Here is a 21,526-nt window from a genome sequence, read left to right as displayed (position 1 = left end):
GCTTTGCAAAGCACAGACTTTGACAGCTTCCACACACCCGCCCTTTCCCTGGGCTGCTGCAAAGCCCAGGACACCAGCTGGCACCAGGATGTCAACTCCGTCCTCTACCACCCCGCTGGGAGTGCAAATGCAGCCCTCAGCAGCAGAGACCACAGGCATGACCAGCTGAGTGCCTGAGCTTAATGGGTCTCAGACAGACACTGACACACAGCACTAATTGCTCTCCTTATGTAATGAGCTCCCCCCCCCCCCCCCCGTGCATTACCACAGCAGCTGGGCACCACCTAAGATTTGAAGTGTTTACCCTCAGAACCCTCCCGGGAGGCAGGGCAGTGCTATCACCCCCATTTTACAGATGGACAACCGAGGCCCCAAAAGGCTAAGTGACTTGCCCCAGGTTTCACAGGAAGTCTGTGGCAAAGGAGGGAACTGAACCCAGATATCTAACTAGCAACGTAACCACTAGGCCATCTTTCCTGCCTGGGCATTCTCAGCAAAGGGATCCAGGGTTGAATAGGGCATGGGACATGAACTGCCTCCAATCCCACAAGTGGTTTCTCTCCGCAGGATTAGTAGGCAGCTGGCAGAAGTTGGCCCTGCAACTGCCTGTGCTGCCCCTGTTCCATGGCTAAACAGCTGGTACCTTTCACCAGCCCTAAAATTTCCCGTCAAATATTTATTTTAAACCACAAATGAGCTGGCTGCAAAGAAACTGAGTGTAAATCAACAGACCCTTTGCAATGAAATCCAGGAGAAATAGAATGGGTCGAGTTCATCCCTGGTGTAACCCAGCATAGGTGGCAGAGTTAGGCCAGAAAGAAATATTGGCTCTGTTTGAGCACATTTGCAAATTTACATACTCTAAACAGCTTCCCACCCTGGGAATTCCCTTTCCAGCGTGTTGGCTAATCTTTGCTGCTCTCAAAAGAGAAACTATTTTGGCAGCTTATTTGTGGCACCAAAAATAGTCGTTCGTCTCCGTGCTTTGAAAATGTCCTCCTATTTGTATTATACCATAATAGCACCCACTGAAATCAAAGTCCTCTCATGCTAGGTGCTATACAAACTCATTGCAAGAGTGCTTGTCCCAACAAGCTTGTAACAACAGAAAAGGAGAAGATTATTATCAGCAACCTATTCCCAGATGAGGAATAGAGAGCGAGAGAAAGCAATCCGTCCCCTTTCACACAGGGAAGCTGTAGCAGACCAGGGATTAAACCCATATCTCCTGTGTCCAGAACCTCTGCTTTAACCACTAGGCCAGCTTGCGACTCTGAAAAAAAGTTGATTCAAGCATGCTGCCAGCTGGTGTGAAGCAGAAGGCGTTGCAAATATATTGAGCGTTTGGATGCCAGGCAATCATTTTGCAGGCAGGGCAGCAGCTGCATGTCAGAAGTACGAAAAATATACTTAAAAATGAGGGATTTAGTTTCCTACTTCCAGAGTGGATTTAGTGCTGGGGAAAGGGCTTGGATCGATAGCACAGCAAACTACAAATTGGAGTTCTCTCCTTAGCCGCTTCGTGGGTACAGCTGAGACAGCATCTGTGCAAATAAGCTCCTAACAGAGTCCCTTGCCTGCCTGCCTCCACTGCGGCCCTGAGGGGTGGCCACAACGTGTGTGAGAGAAGTACTCCTGTTCATGATCCAGTCTGTCCTCTGGCTCTGGGCCCTCAGCATGGGAGGCATTTGTGCTTTGGGTCCTGGACGCAGACTGACTGGAAATCCCATCCTCTAATGTGATCTATGCCATCAAGTGCCAGCAATACTTCACTACCATGTATATTGGCCAAACTGGACCGTCTCTGCACTAAAGGATAAATGGACACAAATCAGAAATGGTAACACACTTGTAGGGGGGAAAACCCGCAAGCAAATGGTCTGGTAGCACTTTATAGACTAACAAAACATGCAGATGGTATCACATTGTAACCTACCTGGACACTCACGGGTTTAAAAAGTAGCCATTCTTCTACAAAGGAACTTATCCTGCCAATTACAGATAGGCTACGTCTAGACGGGCATGATTTTCTGCAAATGCTTGTAACAGAAACGGTTTCCGTTAAAAGCATTTGCGGAAAAGAGCGTCTAGATTGGCACGGACGCTTTTCCACAAAAGCATTTTTGGCGGAAAAGCGTCTGTGCCAATCTAGATGCGCTTTTGCGCAAAAAAGCCCTGATCGCCATTTTCACAATCGGGGCTTTTTTGCGCAAAACAAATCTGAGCTGTCTACACTGGCCCTTTTGTGCAAAAGCTTTGCGCAAAAGGACTTTTGCCCGAATGGGAGCAGCATAGTATTTCCGCAAGAAGCACTGATTTCAGACAGTAGGTAGTCAGTGTTCTTGCGCAAATTCAAGCGGCCAGTGTAGACAGCTGGCAAGTTTTTCCGGAAAAACTTGCCAGTCTAGACACAGCCATAGAGTCTGCAGAACTGGAATTCATCTACAAATTTGGCTCTGTTACCCTGGGCTTGAATAAGGACATTAACTGGTTGGCGTGTTACAACACCAATTTCTCTTTCCTCTAACATGCACATTTTCACATCAAAAGCTATGAATGGGACACATCCAGTCCACTTAATTAGCCTAGTTAACACAGGTCCTACAATCGACAGGTAGTTCTGCTGTTATAGAGCTCTTGCTTTCAGTTATTTCCACTCCAATTCATCTGAGGAAGAGGGTTTTACCCACCAAAGCTCATGATTCTATACATTTTTGTGAGTCTCGAAGGTGCCACAGGACTGCCCATTGTTTGGAAATGGAACGGCAGCCTGATACATCCGGTCTACATAAGTCACTGAAAAGGCTTTCTACAGTCCCAGCGGGAGAGGAATCTGATCTGGATCCAAAGGCTAGCATGGTCCAGTGCGAGCGTTTGGACAGAACTCCACCAGGTTGCCCCGATCAGGGTCTGAACCAGGAGGGTTACGTCTTCATACGAACAGCAACATCCCTCCCTGCGAGTTGCCGATATAAACAAGCACTTCCTCATGCCTCTAGCCCCTCAACGGTCCCTGTCCTCATCCCCTCTGGGTATGGCACTATTGGCTCTCCCATATAACAGTGGGATCAATGCAGCTGTCAGATGGGGGTTGTGCTGCCCCAGCTAATTGGTATTACAACAGGCAGACTGCAGCTTTCACTCCAATTCCCCGTTGCTTGTCATAATGTAATCAAAATCTCTCTTGCTCTCTCTTTATCATGGAGCGTGACGGGAGCAGAGGCTACGGCAGCTGTGCAGCTTCCGGAGTGCACGAATCCTTCCCCATGACAGACCCACAGACATGGCAGGCTGGAAGGCACCTTGAGAGGTCACCAAGTCCAGCCTCTGGCACGGAGGCGGGACCAGGTAAACCCAGACCATCCCTGACAGGTGTGTGTTCAACCTGTTCTTAAAAATCTCCGACAACAGGGTTCCACGGTCTCCCTTCGAAGCCCATTGCAAAAAGGAGAACATTTGTCTAAGGGTATGTCTAGACGACATCCCTCTGTCGCCATTTGCCCTCCCACCCCAGTTCTGTCACCAGAGGGATGTAAATTAGACATACCAAAATTGCTAATGAAGTGGGGATTTAAATATCCCGCACTTCATTAGAATAAAAATGGCTGCCACTTTTTGCCGACACTGCAGTTTGCCGGCAAAAAGCGGCAGTCTAGATGGGGATCAGTCGACAAGGAAAGACTTTTCCGACCGATTCCTTATGCCTTGTGCAACGAGGTTTACAGGATCGGTCAGAAAAGGCTTTCCTTGTCGACCGATCCCCGTCTAGACTGCTGCTTTTTGCCGCCAAAGTGCCGCGTCGGCAAAAAGCGGTGGCCATTTTTATTCTAATGAATATTTAAATCCCTGCTTCATTAGCAATTTCGGTATGTCTAATTTACATCCCTCTGGCGACAGAGGGAGGTAGTCTAGACATGCCCTAAGAGCTAACCTAATCTTCTCTTGCTACAGATTCAGTCCATTGCGTCTCAGCCTTCCTCCAGTGGACACGGAAAACAATTGATCACCGTTGTCTTTCTAACACCCCTTAATATTCCAGCAGTGCCCCCCTTTTCCCAGTTCCCCCTCACTTTGTAAATATGCATTTCATTTTTTCCCTTCCTTTTCCTTCCCCCTTTTGGAGGCAGAGTCTGGAGCTTCCCCAGTCTTTTACCTCCAAAGCCCTGGGCTCCATCTCACAAGTGACATTGAGTCTGTGGATCTATACTTTGTGCCAGCACAACAGTGTCTGTAGCAGAATACCCTGCCATCACCTGACACTGCCGATGGTCTCAGCTCAGGAAAGGCCCTGAAGGGTGTCACAAGGAGGAAGGAGAAAATTTGTTCCTCTTGGTTACTGAGGACAGGACAAGGAGTAATGGGCTTAAAGTGCAGCAGGGGAGGTTTAGATTGGACATTAGGAAAAAATTCCTAACTGTCAGGGTGGTCAAATATTGGAATAAATTGCCAAGGGAGGTGGTGGAATCTCCCTCTCTGGAGATATTTAAGAACAGGTTAGATAGACATCTGTCAGGGATGGTGTAGGTGGAGCTTGGTCCTGCCTTGAGGGCGGGGGGCTGGACTCGATGACCTCTCGAGGTCCCTTCCAGTCCTATTATTCTATGATTCTATGATTCTATGATAAGATTGGGATGGGGGGGGGGGGGGAACGCAAGTCAAGACTGTGGTGCTTTGGGGTGTGTATGCCCATGCACTAGAATTGCAGTTTCAAATGGGGTCAGAGCTGAGGAGCACTTGCAGAGCTGAGCATGGAGACGCTAGGACTAGAGGTCTATAAAATCATGACTGGTGTGGAGAAAGCACATAAGGAAATGTTATTTACTTGCTCCCATAGCACAAGAACTGGGGGGGATGAAATTAATAGGTAGCAGGTTTAAAACTAACAAAAGGAAGTATTTCTTCACACAGCGCACAGTCAACCTGTGGAACTCCTTGCCAGAGGATGTTGTGAAGAGCAGGAATTTATCAGGATTCAAAAAAGAGCTAGATAAATTCATGGAGGTTAGGTCCATCAATGGCGATTAGCCAGAATGGGTAGGAATGGGGTCCCTAGCCTCTGTTTGTCAGGAGTTGGAAGTGGGTGACAGAAGAGGACTCACTTGAGGATTCCCTGGTCTGTTCACTCCCTCTGAGGCATCTGGAATTGGCCACTGTTGGAAGACAGGACACTGGGCTAGAGGGACCTTTGATCTGACCCAGTCTGGCAGTTTTTATGTAGGACAGGCATAGCAGGAGGGGGTGGGAGTCCAGAGCGGAATAGCAGGGAGGTATCAAGCAGCCCAGAACAGCAGGCCATTCCAAAGAGCAGTGCTGAGTGAGAGTGTCAGGGCTGGGTGGCTCCCTGGGCGGGCAGAGCAAATAAGGCTGCAGAGCAGAGTCGGGGCGCAATGACAGCTTGGGAGGGGGAAGGCACGGACTGGAAGAGCAGAGGATGCAGCAGACCAAAGTGGGTTTTAAGCTCTGGGCATATCTGCATTGAAGCTTCTTGCCCCATGCATGGCACCACTATTAATAATATCACAACAGCACCTAGAAGCCTCACGTAAGTCAGAGCCCCACTGTGCTAGGCGCTGTACAACCGCAGAGTAAACGGCCCCCCAGCCCGTTCCCCACGACGCTGACTTATGGCCTCCTTTCCAGCACTGCTCCTTCCTCCCCGCCCACACGCAGGAGCCTGTTCTCTACCTTTTGTGCCCTGAAACGCTGGTTACAGGAGGTGCAGCCGATGTACGTTGGGTATGTGATACCCGGCAAGTGCTAGGCGCAGAGCCCATGGTTCGTTGATTGGTTCCAAACACCAGCAAAGGATCAGCTGTTCTGGACCACTCAGCTCTCTGGAGACTGGCCGTGAACAAAGCTTAAATAATTGGACTGCTTAGGCCAAGACGCAGTCTCTAATTATTCCAAGGCTCCAGCAAATAAAGGGAATAAATCCTTGGATGGTGCCAGGCTGGAGTGGGCAGAGAGAAGCTTATTTTCCACATCACTTGAAAGCAACTATTATAAATCACACTGAAAGACGCACCACCCTGGTCTGGCCACACTTTTAAACCCGGGGAAAAAGGGGAAGGAAAAGCACATTTTAGTATTTAGACTGCTGGCAAAAAAAAATGTATTCAAAGAACATACATTCCTGCTGTGTTGAGTGAGTGAGAGAAAGAAAAGAAAAGAAAAGAAAAGAAAAGAAAAGAAAAGAAAAGAAAAGAAAAGAAAAGAAAAGAAAAGAAAAATGTTCAGCTTACTGTTTAGATGTCTGGAAATGTTAGACTCATAAAATCCACTCCTGCCAGCCTCCCTCTGGAAAGGAGTGAGAAAACGAGGGCCTTGTAAGGCCAGGTAGCGTCAGGGAACTTTCACCGAAATCGCTGATTCAGTTCCTGTCTGTGTCAGTTGCAAATGCAAGTTGTTAGCATCTGACTGCTGGTGGGTAGCCTACCTCTTACCATTGTTATAAGCAGAACAGGGCACTGAAGGCCCAGATGAAACTGAGGCTAGTTGAGCGAGGCACCGTACATACTCATAGTGCATGACAGTCTCTGCCCAGAGGGGCTTACAGTCAAATAGGCAAAACAGACAAAAAGTGGGAGGAAAAACAGACCAGAAGTGAGCAATGTTCCCTCTAATCTTTTCCATCCATGTGCGGATTTTTTCCAGCCATGTGCAGAATAAAAATGTTATGTGCACCAAGGCATGTGTGAATGTGCACCAACAATAGAAACAAAAAACTAGCTGTGGGCATTCTGAGAATCAGCTGGGTTGCATTTGAATTTCTCCTGAGTGGCCACACAGGTGAATTACAGGGAATGCTGGAAGCGAGTTGACCACAGTCACACGCCGGTCAGCGAAAGAGACAAGAATTGAAGGCAGGTCTCTGAGTTGCTAGTCAGGGTCTCTATCCACTAGACCAGGGGAGCCTCAGGTCAGCTCTCACCACACAGAGGAGCACGCATGTAGCATCAGACTCAGCACCCTGGTTGGCTGTTTCACCTGACAGGCAAAGGATTTTTAGAGGCTCCTCCCAAATATAAAGTGCAACCCATCAGGAGAGAGAAGCCAACCAAAACCAGAGCATTGTTCTCCCCAGAAATCCCAAAGATTCTTCTCCTGCTAAGCTCGATCCCTTTTCTAATTTCCCTGCTAACCTCGTGCACCGTGAAACGGTGTGTTCTATGCTCGGATCCTTCTGGCTCCATCCCACACTCACCCCTGCGGTGTCTTGTCTGCCGTGAATCGGAGGAGCGCATCGGACCACACAGGATGTCTCAGTGGGACCCCTCTCTCTGGAAGGAGAGGCTGACAAGCCTCCCCTGAGCCTCTGATTCACATCGCTAGAGTCCAGCGCAAGTCACACATCTTGGGCATGCTCTGCTGAATTACTAGTGGGCAGTAAAAGCATGGCTAGGCAATTCACACTCAGGGATCATGCAATCTCGCTCTCTTCCACTCCTGTTCTCTGCATGCAGAAGATGCTCCGAATCGGCCTTCGTCTGTGCTGGCTACAACGGCCGTGTTGCCTCTGTCCGAAAGGCCGTGGCTTGGTTACATCCCAGCCTGGAGCTGGAGCACGGCAGCTGGCATGAGAGGGACGGAGGCAGCTGCAGATGTCACAAGCACTAACAGCACCCAGCACAAGCGTGAGGACCATGGAGATGAGCAACCCGCAGGCTTTGTGCGAGGAGATAAACATGTGTGAGCCGGGGGGCTGCAGAGATGAGTGGCAGCGGACATCCATGGAGAGACAGAGACCATGCACTTACAGAGACCAGCAGAGGGGCACGCAAGGAGCCGGAGCCAAGCGCATGGGAAACACGGGGGGGACACATTGGAACTTACACACACGTGGAGACCGACACGCCGGCGGCAGCATACGTGTGTGCAAACCAGGGAGGTAAAAATGCGCTTGAATAGGTCGCCGGGTCACCATGAAAAACCCAAGCGGTTACACGCGCTGCAGGCTCTTCGGTGTAAAGTTTAGATAAGCTTTGTACCACAGAGCCCGCAGCAAAACGTCCCCTGGAGCGAGGCCGGCAGCTGCTGATGCTGAAAGCTTCCTGGGAGCAGGACCGGCAGAGCCAGCATGTAACCCAGAAGTGGGCAATACATTTCACAGGGGGGGCCACTTAATGAATTTTGGTAGGTGGTCACCAGCCAGCTCCACTCCAGAAGGGGCGGAGCCTGCGCAGAAGGGGCGTGGCCTGAGTAGAAGGGGCGGGGCTGGGGACTAGCCTCCCCCCCAGATTTGTGCAGGCCAGAAGCTTTGAATTTAAAACACAGCAAAGGCCTCGCAGCTCCCAGTTCTTCCACTACCGCAGTGCCTGGCGGCTGCCTAGGGTTGCTGCAGCTATTTAAAAGGCTCGCGGCTCCGTCCCCTGCTGGGGTAGCGCCACAACCTGGAGCCAGGAGCCGTTTCAATAGGATCCTGCTGCGTGGGCCACCGCCTGCAGATTCGGAGACATGGGCAGCAGGATATAAATAGAGCAGCCAGATGTATTTGCCGGCCGGATCAAAGTGTTAGGTGGGCCGGATCCAGCCCCGGGCCGTACCTTGCCCAGCCCTGGTGTAATCTGTGGCGGGGTTCAGGGGGCAGCTGCTCCAGCCAGTAACTGGAGTGCAAACACAGAGACAGAGGTGGCCTTCAGAAACATGCATGCTGCCATGTGTGTGCACTGTCACACAGACTCCTCTTCCCTCAGCAATATCCCAACTGGCCAAGCCTGGGAAGGATTTGCCTCTTCCTGTGCCCCACAGAACCCTGCCCTTGGCCTGGGAGCCATCACACCGGCCATCATCGCTCTCCAGGGCTTGGAGTTGTCAGGGGTTCTGCTCTGTCTTTAGTGCCTCTCGCCCTTGGAGCTCACGCCTTGTCCGGTCATGAATGAGTCAACCTTCACAGAGCCCGGGAGGCAGGGAGGAGATGACTCCAACCACAGCGTGAACTCATCCAGCTCTAGGGTGGAGCACATCAGCTGAGTAACAGCCCCCAGCAACGCTCCCAAAGCGCATGGGGGAGGAAGTGAAGAGGGGTCTTGTCTCCCACGGACACGTCAGGGGAGATTGTGGCAGTTGACACAAGTTCGCATTTGGCCAGAAGGCCCAGGCTGCTATGCACAGTGTCATGGGACCTTCACCACGAGTGAGAAAGTCTTCCCTTCCCCACCTCATCCGCTGCCTCCTGCAACCAACGCGGCATTCCCTGCTGCGGCGCAGGCAGAGAAGAGGGCTCTGGCCTGACAAAGAACAGCTTGTTGGGCTGTTTCCATTGCAGGTTAAATGGCCAATGAATTAAGCCCCCTTCCAGCCCCACTGCACCATCCAGCATCTCCACCTAGCAAATGACTCCGCTGGATAAGGCCGACCAGCACTGGTGGGCAACCAGCCACATGCAGCCCATCAGGGTTCCGGGTGTGGCCCGTGAGACATTTCGTTCCCCGTTGCCCTCGCGCAGGGTCGCCAGATTCCACTGGTTTCCATCCACAGTTGTTTTACGAAAGCGACACGCGGGTAAAGCCAGGGCACGGGAGGTGAGGTGCGCGCTGATGGCACACGGCATCGGTAGTGAGAGCCGGGTGCCCCCCTGCATCCAATCAAAGCCCTGCTAATGGTCCAGTCGGCACCCCCTGCACATCCTAGGCACGCCAGCGCAAGCTAGCAAAACTACCCTGTCCTGGGAGAAAAGCTCGTTTACAACAGCCCCCGGAGATCCCACGTTGCCCATCGCTGTGGTTCAGACTGGGGGAGTGAGAACCGGAGACCACAAGACTCCCTTTTTGGTTTGTGTATGTACAGCACCTAGCACCGAACGCGGCTAAGGCTTAGCGCAACTGTGGCTCCTTGCTCTGCCTCTGTGCCTGGCTCCCTTTGTACAGGCACCGCCATCAGCAAATCCACCCTACGTGTCTACCCGAGAACCTGAGACCCAGTAACTCAGACCAGAGAGAACACAGCTCAACATTGAGTCCACCCCCCTTTTCCTTCCTTGGGGCACTGCCAACTTTCCCGCGCAATTGGCACTAAGTCACTGCCATTCACAAAGGGCTCGTGGCAGTGTGGAGCCCTTCTTGCCCTGCGGAGCCCGAATAGCATCTGATCTTCAGTGCCTAGCTCCGACAGAGGGTGACGAGAAACTTCCGGGCAGGAGATGGCTCCGCGGTGGCTGTTTGTGCACAGCAGGTTTGGGTTTGGGGGTCAGTTATGACTCCACCACGTGCCGATAACTCGCCCGGGCGGTTTGTTTTCATTGCTCAAGGACAGAGCCAGGATCATTGCGCCCGTTGGTTTCGCTCCTCGCAGCAGATCCTGCAGGGAGCTCAGCGCTGGTGAAATGTCTGTCCACGGAACGGCTGGGGAGGAGGGCTACAGACACCCGGCCTCTTCCCCTGCTATAGACACGTAGCCCCATAGCTGCACACGCCATACCCTTACCTTACAGGGCTTGCTAGCCCCTTACTGTCCTCTCTGCCCTTCTATAGCCTTCCTTTACCCCATGGGTTCCCAAACTGGGGGGGGGCGTAAAGAAATTCCGGGGGGGGGTGACCCAGACTCCTCACCCCCCCATCAAGTTTTGCTTCCCCGGTCAGTTTTTTTATTTTTTGCTCAACAAGTTTTGCTATTTGGGAGGGGGGGGGGAGTGAGGGTTTTTCAAAAATCAAAAAGGGGATGTGAGCCAAAAAGTTTGGGAACCACTGCTTTCCCCTGTCCCCTGTATCCCTTTGCTCCCCGTGCCCCAGGGAGCAGGGCAGTGCACACTGTATTGTGACTCATCTCCCAGGACCTGCCCTGTCCCGCACCTATGTGTCCGTTGCACCCAGTGCCTCATCTCTGGGATCCTGTGCTCTATGCCTGATCCCCTGCGCTGGTCACCCTGTGCTTCAACCAAGGCTGAGCGAGATGCGGCCCGGGGGCCGGATTCGGCCTGCTTAACACTTGGATCCAGCCTGCAGACTCCACCTGGCTGTTCCACTTATATCCTGCTGCCCATGCCACCAAATTACCAGACGGTGGCTCAGGCAGCAGGATCCTATTGAAATGGCTCCAGGTTGTGGCGCTACCCCAGCAGAGGATAGAGCCACGAGTCTTTTAAATAGCTGCAGCAACCCTAGGCAGCGGCCAGGCACAGTGGTAGTGGAAGGGCTGGGAGCTGGAGCCTTTTGCTGTGTTTTTAATTCAAAGCCTCTAGCCTAGAGAAATCTGGGGGGAGGCTAGTCTCCAGCCCCGCCCCTTCTGGGGTAGAGCTGGCCTGTGACCACCTCCCAAAATTCATTAAGTCGCCCCCTGTGAAATGTATTGCCCACCCCTGGCTTAGACCCTTAAGTTCCACAGCTGTGTCTTTGACACATGACTGGTTTTCTGGCTCCTTCTGGCTCATGCCCTAAATTTAAATGAATGGAGATTGCCTATCTCCTAGAACTGGAAGGGAGCTTGAATAGTCATCAAGTCCAGTCCCCTGCCTTCACAGCAGGACCAACTACCATCCCCAACAAATTTTTGCCCCAAATCCCCTCTGTAAGGATTGAACTCACAACCCTGGGTTTAGCAGGCCAATGCTCAAACCACTGAGCTATCCCTCCCCCCAAACCTACTCATAATGGATGGCAAGTGAATAGCTAGCACCTCATTAGCGGCATCCAGGCCAGAGAGCAGCAGCCACCTGGGGTTTCAACAGTGGATTTTGCAAAGAATACGAAGGTGGAACCCGGCGACGCTCACGTCTCAGAGGGGTGGCCATGTTCGCTTGTGTCTGCAAAAACCACGAGGAGCCCTGTAAATCTGTTTGTCTTGAAAGAGCCACAGGATCCCCGGTGATTTTTCCAGAGATGCTGCTGAGCCAGACTCATGCATGTGGGAAAAGCAGAGGGGATCAGCACAGATATGTAGAAGGCCGAGACAGAAACCCATCTGAGACGGTAACTGGAATCCCAGCCTGGATCTGCCCAGCACTGCCACGATTCTCCTCTACCCCCTCAGCAGCTGAGCTGTGTGCTGGGCTTTCCGCTCCGGTTAGAAAAGAAGGCTGTTTATGCATTTGGGTGGCGACATGGCGGTCAGCCCCAGCCCCGTTGCTTCCCAAACAGACCTCCCATTGTATCGGGAACCACTGTCGCCTGTTACCAGAGAAGAAACGCTGGACACTAGCCACTACCCGCAGGATCCCTGGACCTGTCTGTCACTCCAGGATGTGCCTCCAGCCAGCCTGCTCTAAAGAAAAAGAGAATGGATTCCTCGCAGGGAGCAACTGATTCCCCAGGCCAGGAGGGTCAAATAGGCACCAGGCAAGGATACGTCCACACTGCAATGCTATTTTGGGCTACAGGAGTATCCTGAACTATCTATCCCACAGCTTCACAGCAAGCCCGTTATTTTGAGCTCGCTGTTCCGATATCCCTGTAATCCTCATTCTGCGAGGAGTAAGAGGGGTTTGGGAATGGCGCTTTAGGTGCAGACAGCACCAAATGACACAATAAGCTATTTTGAGATAGTATTGAAATAAAATATGCTATTTGCATAGCTCAAATTACGTATCTTATTTTGCGTTAAGGTGCAGTGTAGATGCACCCTTTTAGTGGACTATAGAATGTCCACCTGAGCTACCAACTGTGGGAAGGGACATAAAAGTTCCATCTCTGTGGGAAGGAAGGAAGGAAGGAAGGAAGGAAGGAAGGGAGGGAAGAAAGTAAGAAAGAGATAAAGAGAGAGGAAGGAAGGGAGGGAAGAAAGGGAGAGAGAGAGAGAGAGAGAGAGAGGAAGGAAGGAAGGAAGGAAGGAAGGAAGGAAGAGAGAAAGAGAGAGCGAGAGAGAGAGAGGAAGGAAAGAAGGAAGGAAGGGGGGAGGAAGGAAGCGGGAGGGAGGGAGGAAAGGAGGAAGGACGATTGATTAAATGGGTTGCTTGGGCAGGAAAGATGACTGCAATACCATGCGTAAGCCCAGGCAAAGAAGAGCTGGGAAGAAAGGATGGAGAGCCGAGAGGAGACACAGCTACTCCCCATTACACGGAGGCTGAGTGGCACCTGCCATTCCCTAGATGGGGGTTCATGTGGCACGTGCTGCTGCTTCAAGCCAATGATGTGATCCGAAGGCCCTTGTGCAACATCCCGGTATCGCAGTGGGGGGTCGCTCGCCATTTTCTCTCCCAGGCTGCAGCAACCTCCCCTGCAACAGGGGCCCCTATCAGAGGAAGAAAGTCCGCACGGGACGTGGCAAGACATTGCTTCTTAAAATGACCCAGCTCCTTTCTCTCTGCAGGCAGCTGACTTGCTCCTCCCCGGATCTCTCCCAGCCACTCATATGGTGAACGGAGAATTCAAAGAGCCACCGAAAACACCCTCAGCCAGACGGGCTCCAAGCCCCAGTGTGCCAGGTAGGAGCAGTGGGAGAGCGAGGCAGAGCCTAGGCACAGGATGCAGAAAGACCACTGTCCCTGTCCCCTTGCTGGAGCTGCGTCCTGGCGCATCAAGCATATGCAACGTGGAAGGGCAGGTGGGCTGGAATCTCACGGCACCACAGATTAGGGTGGGCAGACCAGCGCTGGGGAGCCCAAGGGCGGAAATGCCAGCCCTGGGGTGGGTGGGGGCTCATCTGCTCTCTGCCTGGATCTAGCGGATAATACAGATGTCCTCCACAAAAACATCTGGAGGGAGGGGACTGTAGATCTCACTGAGCGCCAGCATCCACGGGTACATCTTGCAAGGGGGAAGGGTCCCAGATACAGAAAATTCCCTTCCCAATGGCATCAGGAAGGGAGGAAATAGGGGGAACTGTCGGATCCTCCTCTGGTGTCAAGCAGCCCATTCCCAGCACAGGCTGAGTCTGTTCCACAGTCCCAGAGAGCAGGGAGCTTCAGCCAGGCCAGGCTAGGGCACCGGGGTGACTGATACCCGTGTCCTACACCCAGAGTCACTGCTCCCTGCTCAAATGCCTTATAGTCGCCGTTGCTCCTGTACCGGCCCCGAGACGAAGAGGAAGAGCAAAGCAATTGTGAGGAGAGACGCCGGCAGGGCCACGACTGACTTGGTGGCTCTAGGACCGAGCCAAGCCCATTTCTCAGCCGACATTAGGCGGGAACAGGGGGACTGCAGTCTGCCCCCCGGCCCTGCTAGCTCCTGGCACCAAAGCACCACCGATCTGGGGAGCTGGCTAGAGTTCCGCCGAGGCATTTGAATAAGCGAACCGTTCTCACGGCATTATTTGATTAGGAACCCTCTGCCCTGCCCAGTATTTCATCTGCGCCTGTCGTATCAACTGACCCGGCTGGCTCGTGCAGGAAGACACACGGACATGCCAACTCACCCCCCTGTCCACACACACGCAGATCTCTGAACACCTCTCCTCCGCCCCCCCCCCCCCCCCCCCCGAGACACAGGTGCATTCCTGGGGCATGCACATGCACACACACGGAGTGCTGGACGCACGCTTGCACAGACACACCCCCACGCATGAAAAGACAAGCACCTGTCTGTGTGCACACCTGCTCGCACGGTGTCACCACGGCAGGGCCGGTATGAAGCGTGGCCACCTATGAGCCTTGGAAAGCAGTTGGTGGGGAAGGAGTATTTGCAGGATTTCCAACACCCCTTAATTTCTGCTTTGGCTCTTCCGAGCATCCTCCCGGCCCAAACCTTCTCAGCCCACGGAGGCAGCACCCTTAAGGAAACTCTCCCAAACACCCTCTCCTGATCAGGGCAAAAACCATTCCCACTGGACAGAGGGGGCTCAGGACAGACCTATGTGGGGGGTCTCACTACTGGACAGCAGAGAGACCACCTTGGGAAGGGCAGCTAATGCCAGACATCTTCATTGGCCCAACATGCTGAAAGAAGAGCTGCCATGGCCTCAGCACAAGTCGGCAGACAGTCTGCCACATACTCAAAAAAGGCAAGGGGGCTGAGGACTTGCAAACTCGTCCCTCCAAAGCTCCATGTGTAACTTCCTCCTCCGGCTCTGTGGGCCCCGGGCCCTTTCTTCCTAGGGTTGCCAACCCTCCAGGTTTCCCAGAATGAAAGATTAAGACTCCCTGAACTATTATGTCACATGATGAAACCTCCAGGAATACATCCAACAAGAATGGCAACCCTCTCTCTTCCTCTCCTCCGGGTGGGGCCCCACACTGTGCAGCCTTCTCGTGGCCTCTTTTTCCCAGGCCTGGCTGTGGCTGGCTGCCCTCCTGGTGAAGCCCCCGTGCCTGTTAATGGCACAATGTGTGTAGAGGAGGGGAGCGAATTTCCCGAGGCTACAGCAAGGACAGGTCCCTGGAGAGGTCCATGACCCAGCATCTCCCTCCCTCTTCGCCTCACGTCTCTATCTTGGGTTCTCCACCACGCCCATCAGTGCTCGCTCCAGCAGCAGAGAGAGGCAGGCTGTTGTGGGTGCCACCAGCTAATCTGGGTCTGGGAAGCAGGTCACTGGAGCCTGCTTGCCCGGTTCCTGCTGTGACTCAGCGAAGGCGCGAGAGATGCCCGAAGGATCGTTCTCAGCTCCCTAGTGCCTCCCTGGATGCTGCCAATGGGAAGCATCAAGCCGGAGGGAGAGCCAGCCAGGAGGAAAGGGCTGTCGGATTCTGCCAGTGCCCACTTGCACTATTAACCACGGGTTAGCAATTAGTATCCCAGCATCCTCTTTGCATCCCCCTCTCTGCCTAATCCTGCTTTGCAGCCCCCATAGAGTCTGCCAGTGATTTCCAATTAATCAACGCCCGGTGACATGGCAAATATTACAGAACCTCTTATCCAGACGGGGCAAACGGAGGCAAAAGGAAGCAAAGAGGCTCACCCTACAGTCACACAGACTCAGAGACAGAGCTAGGAAATAAAACCTTGTCCTGTTCCCTGGCCTTCCCTGCATCAACCACTCATCCAAAATGGTCCCTCCCCCCCATGGTAACTGCAGAGTGGCTGGGTTACTTGAACTCAGGTCAGCCAAATTGGCTCCAATTCCAGCTGGAACGCTCAACCCATGCTGACACATACACACCCATAAATTCACTCCAGGCCAAAACTCGGCCGGCAGGTTCCAGTGCACTGCCGATATTTGATGAGAAAACAGTCACAAAGCACACACACTCACTTCCCAAAATAGTCCGGTGCAGTGGCTGTCATGCTGCAGGAGTGCACAAGAAAAATATCTGACCCGGATCCAACCAAGGAACTGGGTGTTTGCAAGCTTCAGCCTTTCAACAGATGCTTCATGATATTCTGGCTGCTCTTCAGATGATAATATGGACCAATCCCCGTTGGCATCCGATACAGATCTACAGCTTGGGCCTGGCGAATGGTCTGATGACAGATTCTCCAGAGGGTTGTGCATTGGAAAGAAAATTTCCCCTTGAATTTCAATGAAGTCTCACGTCTGACCTAGGGCCTGTAGGACACTATAACTGGAGTGTGACTTCCTCGGTGTTCATCCAAGCACTTTGGAGCTGCAAATTGCCTTATAAAAGCATTGAGCATTTCTATAGCTCCTCCCCTCTGCGAATCTCAAAGCACCTTCCAAACTAACCTTCTCAGGCCCTGTTATGAACTCAAGAAGTATCACTGCCCCAACTTACGAGAAGGGAATTACTTGTAGTCCCATGGGGAGTGTGTAGCAGCACTGGGAACAGAAACCAGATCTGCTGGCGCCAAGTCACCCATCTCAACCACAAGACCCGCTGTGCCTCAGACTGCACCAATTTCCATTGCAGATAAACAGGGAGACTATTAGTGTTTCTTAACCATAAACTTAACCATCAGTGTCCCAGCCTCTGGGACTCAGCTGACTGGCTTCTTTCTTCTCCAGCTCCCTGTGGTTTTGAACAGGCCGGTACCCATTAATATCTTTGAAGCTTTCCACCACGGCCTGACATGGTACCTGATAATGGCTCTAAAAGGACAAGAGAGCAGATTCGCATGGGAGACTGCAGGAGCCCTGAATTGAATCCGTTATGGGCGATTGAGCAGATTGCATTAACGACAATTTGTGAAACAGATTGTCATAAGGGATTTCTGACGGCTTTTTATGACAAGGAACTTTTATTTCCTTATAAGACAAAGCTAACATTATAAGAGGAGAGGAAAGAGGAGGGAAAAGCACACAGGAGAGGAACAAAAAAAATCTGCATTGAACAGAGGAATATGAAAGATCTGGCAGAAGCCAAATGAGAAGATTAAAACTGCCTCCTGATTTCATTTAATCCTTCCTGGGTCTTGCACCATTCTATTCAGCAAAGTGTGCATGGGAGATGGGGTGGACCAGGGGATGAAAAAGAGCTTCCTTCTGTGTTTTCCACCTCTCCCTGCCTTTCCCCTGACACCTCTGCCTCTCAGTGGCTATATATGGAGAGCAACATGCACACTCTCGCCAGCTTTTAAATGTAACGCCTCACTCACTTGCAGAACTCACTGGGAACGGAGGTGGCCGAGCACTTTAATAAACATTCAGACGCTCACACAACAAGGAATCCGGTGGCACCTTAAAAACTAACAATTTTATTATGGCATCAGCTTGAGTGAGTTGCCACTCCCTTCTTTTGATGCATGAAGGGAAAGAAAAAGAAACCGAGAGTAGGGATTCAGAGACGGGAGTGTTAGATCAGCTAATTTTTTCTTTTTCTATCCCTTCATGCATTTGAACAAGTGAGTGGCAACTCACAAAAGCCTATGCCCTAGTAAAATTGCTAGTTTTTACAGTGCCAGCGGATTCCTTGTTGTTTTTGCTCAAACAAACTAATGGGGCTGCTTCCGAAACCTACCATTCATAAGCTCATTGAGGCCCGTGGACCATCTTTTTGTTCAGTGTTTGTACAGCCCCTAGCATACTGGAGCCCTGATTCCTGTCTGGGACGCCTACCTGTTACCAGTGCTTAGACTATTCAACACGCATGCTTCAGGGCCCAGAGTGGTCACCTGCAGGGTCAGGAAGGAATATCGCAAAAATGTAGTGGAGCTGACTCTGTGTGTCTCTGCAAATCAGAGGCAGACTACCACACCGGATGGGTGAGCTCCAAGAGAGATGGGGGAAGGATAGTAGACAGAAAGCACTGATCTATCACAATAAGGCAGGCGATGGGACTTCCAGTGGAGCCTTAAGCATAGCAGGAAGCAGGACACTGATTAGGTGGAGCCCTGGTCTCTTCTAGCACATGGGTGGCGGAGGAGGAACTGGAGCAATGAATAGGGAAAGCTATTGTTCTTTGGTTAAGGCACTTCCTATGCTTCAGTGGTGATTGAGGATACATTATTCATCTGCCAGAGCAAACCATTCATCCCTCGGCTCCTGCAGACTCATCCCACCATCCATGCTCTTGGCTGGGTGCGGGGAGTGACCTAGCCCAGGCCCCGAATGGAAAATCTCCAAGGGCATTCACAGCCAACGCTTTCCTGCAAAGTTGGAGCGTGTTGCCTGCCAAAAGCCACAGCTCAGAGAGGCTCTTGAGACAGCTGAGCTGCCTGGCTCGGGAGAGCAGTGAGCTGGGGAAGACCCCAGCCCGGCTTCACCCATCACCTTAGTCCTCTGCAATGCACAAGCAGGGGCTTGTTCGCCCGGGCAGGGGGCTAAGGGGGGTCATGTCGGGCTCTTGCTTCCCTTGCTCCTTGGCACAGACTCTCTGGACTCCTGCCTCTCAGCACCAGGCCTTGGCAAAGACCCACCCTCCTCTCCCAACGCACCGAGCTGCCCAGCCCTGGGGGTGGCCCATCCCGGAGGCTCCCAGGTCTGCCCGCTGCAACGTGGGCCGACCCACTGAACCCTGCGAGGGGCTTGGAGCCCCTCTCTCTTCCTCCAGCCCACAGGGCGGGACTGGAGCTCCAGTGGGGAGCAGCGGAGAGGAGTCCGGGGGGCTCCCTGCTCAGCCAGCGGATGCAGGGCTCCCCTCTGGCACAGCCCCCCTCTGCTCTGAGCGCACAGCAAAGGGGTCTCCCTGTCGCGACCTCCCTCCAGCCCCGCCCTTCTCCCCTGGGCCCAAGGGGTTAAGTCCCGAAAGGGGAAATCTGTCCAGTTGCCTCCCCAACGCATTTTCCAGCACAATGCCCCCCCCCCCCCCCCAGTGCTAAACTGACAGCCTCCTTTGGTTTTCCTGGCAGGACCCTGGATTCGCCGAAACCCCTTCGGTGCCGCACAGAGCCGGGGCAGTTTGAAAAGTGGGTCAGTCTCAGAATTGCCCCAGAGTCAGGCCGCGGGGGGGGGGGCAGAAACGAGCCACCCCCCCCAACACACACATACACACCCCGCTGCCCACGCGTACAGCCGAGGACTGCTGCGGAGTCACTCCGGTTTGGCACAGGTGGCCGCGGATCCGAATCAGGCCCCCAGGAGCGGATCGAGACCGTGACAGGCGCCGCTGGGAGAAGGTCCCTCCGCTCCCCTCCCCAGGCTGCGGGATAACTCAGCGGGGGACTCCCGAGACATTTCCACCGCCCCCCGTCCCCGCCCCCTCGAGGAAAGCGGGGCTTGGGTGTGAGCGCTGGCCCACGAGTGCCCCGAACCCCTGTGCGCCTCGCCCAGCCCTTTTCGGGGACCCCGGCAGCCACGCCTGGCCAGAGGCGGCTGGAGCCAGCGAGCTGAGCCCGGGACTCGGAGCCCGGCTGCTGCCCAAACAACCCCCTGGCGTTGTACAGGCAAAAGATGGTCTCTGCCCCCCGCCCTCCATGCGGCACCCGCCCCACGCAGATACCTTCGCATCAGCTCCAAAGCCAGGCAAGAAGTAGCTCTGCTCCCCCCGCCCCGACTTCTGAGCAGCAAGAACCCCCATCTCCTACCCACCCTGCTCACCCCAACTTCCCCGCGCCCCTCCCCCGTGCTGCCAGAGAGCCGGGCCCCGGGGAGGTGGGGCTGGCGAGATGGGGTCCCCCTCGCTCACCTGGGAAGAGCGACGCCAGCAGCAAGCAAACTCCAGGAGTCCACCAGCACCCAGGGCAACTGGGCTGCAGCCGGAGAGCCATCGGCGTTCCTGCCTCGCACGGACGCGGGGAGCGGAGGAGCGGTTGGCTTGCGCCCCCCCAAATAGTGCAAAGGGCACCGCAAAGCAAACGGCGGCTTGGAGGGCGAGGCTGCCCTGGGGGAAAAAATCCACCGATTCCACCGCGCACAGCCTCCCGGCTGGGGCTGCTCGCCGCGCTCCTCCTGCCGCCGGGCTGTCCCCCCCTAGCACCGCCGAGCCCCGGATCCAAGCGGGCAGGTCATGCTCCCCTTCACCGCCTCCCCCTCCGGAGCCTGGGGGCAGGTCGGAGCCCTTCCTGGGGGGGCAAAATCCCCATGCGCCCCCGCCGGATCCTGGCGCTGGTCCCCGCCGCCGAGCCGGGCTTTGCGCGGAGGCTGGTTAATTTCCAGTCCACGTTGCTGCGCTCCTCTAGCTGGTCCCGTGCGAGCTGCCGCGCTCCATGTCTTGGCGTCTCTCCTCCGGGAGCTGGGCGGGCCGAGGGAGGGCGGGGGGCGGCGGCAGCCCGGGGACCCCGGGGCTCCGAGAGGCGGCTGCGGGGGGGAAGAGGCTGGAGGCTCCGCGGACCATCCGCGCGGGGAAAGCGGCTCCCTCCCGTGCGCGCCCCGCTCGGTAACAATGGAACGCGCAGCCACACGCGCGCCCGGCTCCGGATCCCAGCCCGCTCCTCCGCCGTGATGTCAGCCCGTGTAAACCAGGAGGAGGGCTCAGCCTTAACCCTTTCCGCCCCTCTCCACCGGCCGTGGCCTGCAGCCGACCGGCCCCGCTCACAGCTCGGGCTGGGGCTCGCTTAGTTGGGGCTCCCCTCCCCACTCTAAACATTAGCCCGAGTTCCAGGGGAAAGCGAGTTTAACTTACTCCCATCTCTGCGCTCAGCCACACTGGGCCCGATGCTGCCAACGGATCATCAGTTTCAACAGGACCAACCCCCCCCTCCCCTCCACGATCTGCAGAGGATCCGCTATTTGTTTTGTTTCGCTCTGTTTAATCCCCGAAGTCATAGCGGTTCTGTGGCTCCACGTAGTGGGACCAGGAACTCAGGACTTCTGGTTCACCCTCAGGTGCCTGCCTTCAAGCATTTCCCACCTGTCTTGTTTTCCCCTTCCAGCATCCATAGGCTGTCTTGTCCATAGACTGCAAGATCTCCTGGGAGAGCCTAGCACACTTGGGAGACAGGAATAGATCGTGCTAAAGGGTACGTCTACACAGCACACTTATTTCGAAATAAACTATTCCATCTGCCTCTTCTGATATCCCGTCTTTAGGTGCTGATAGACTGTTTTTCCTGTTACATTCCAGATCGACTTTCCCCTTAATATTTTATACCCACTGTCTCTTCTTGTTTCTCATCCCATTTTTTTCTTCTTCCCTCCACCCCCCCCCCCCCTTTCCCTTCACCTCTATTTATTTTAGTTCTGGACATCCAACACTCTGATCATCTGAAGAAGTGGGTGACCACGAAAGTTCATGATACCATCTACATGTTTCCTTAGTCTTTAAAGTGTTACCAGACTATTTGTTGTTTTTTAAGTTTATCCAGTACAGACTAACTCCGCTACCCCCTGAAGCTTTTATTCCAGAATACAGGACTATGTAGCACTTGAAAGACTAACAAGATGGTTT

At 53.7% G+C, this 21,526-nt stretch overlaps 1 protein-coding gene across 4 annotated transcripts in view; it reads right to left on the bottom strand.

Moving 5' to 3' along the window:
• Positions 1-20,565, bottom strand: part of NECTIN1 (nectin cell adhesion molecule 1) — a 177,212-nt gene extending 156,647 nt beyond the window's left edge. The window contains exon 1 of one of the 4 annotated variants that reach the window (XM_075909739.1): positions 19,826-20,565. In XM_075909739.1, the coding sequence (XP_075765854.1) occupies positions 19,826-19,907 (82 nt within the window). In that variant the 5' untranslated portion in view covers positions 19,908-20,565. The remainder of the gene's footprint in view (positions 1-19,825) is intronic. The other 3 variants (XM_075909740.1, XM_075909742.1, XM_075909741.1) reach the window with 3 other exon arrangements.
• Positions 20,566-21,526: the final 961 nt, after the last annotated feature.

Source organism: Pelodiscus sinensis, chromosome 26 (assembly GCF_049634645.1).
Source record: "Pelodiscus sinensis isolate JC-2024 chromosome 26, ASM4963464v1, whole genome shotgun sequence".
In the NCBI taxonomy this organism is placed as follows: domain Eukaryota; kingdom Metazoa; phylum Chordata; order Testudines; family Trionychidae; genus Pelodiscus; species Pelodiscus sinensis.
The sequence above is the reverse complement of the archived record's forward strand: the minus strand, read 5'-3'. Positions and strand labels throughout refer to the sequence as shown.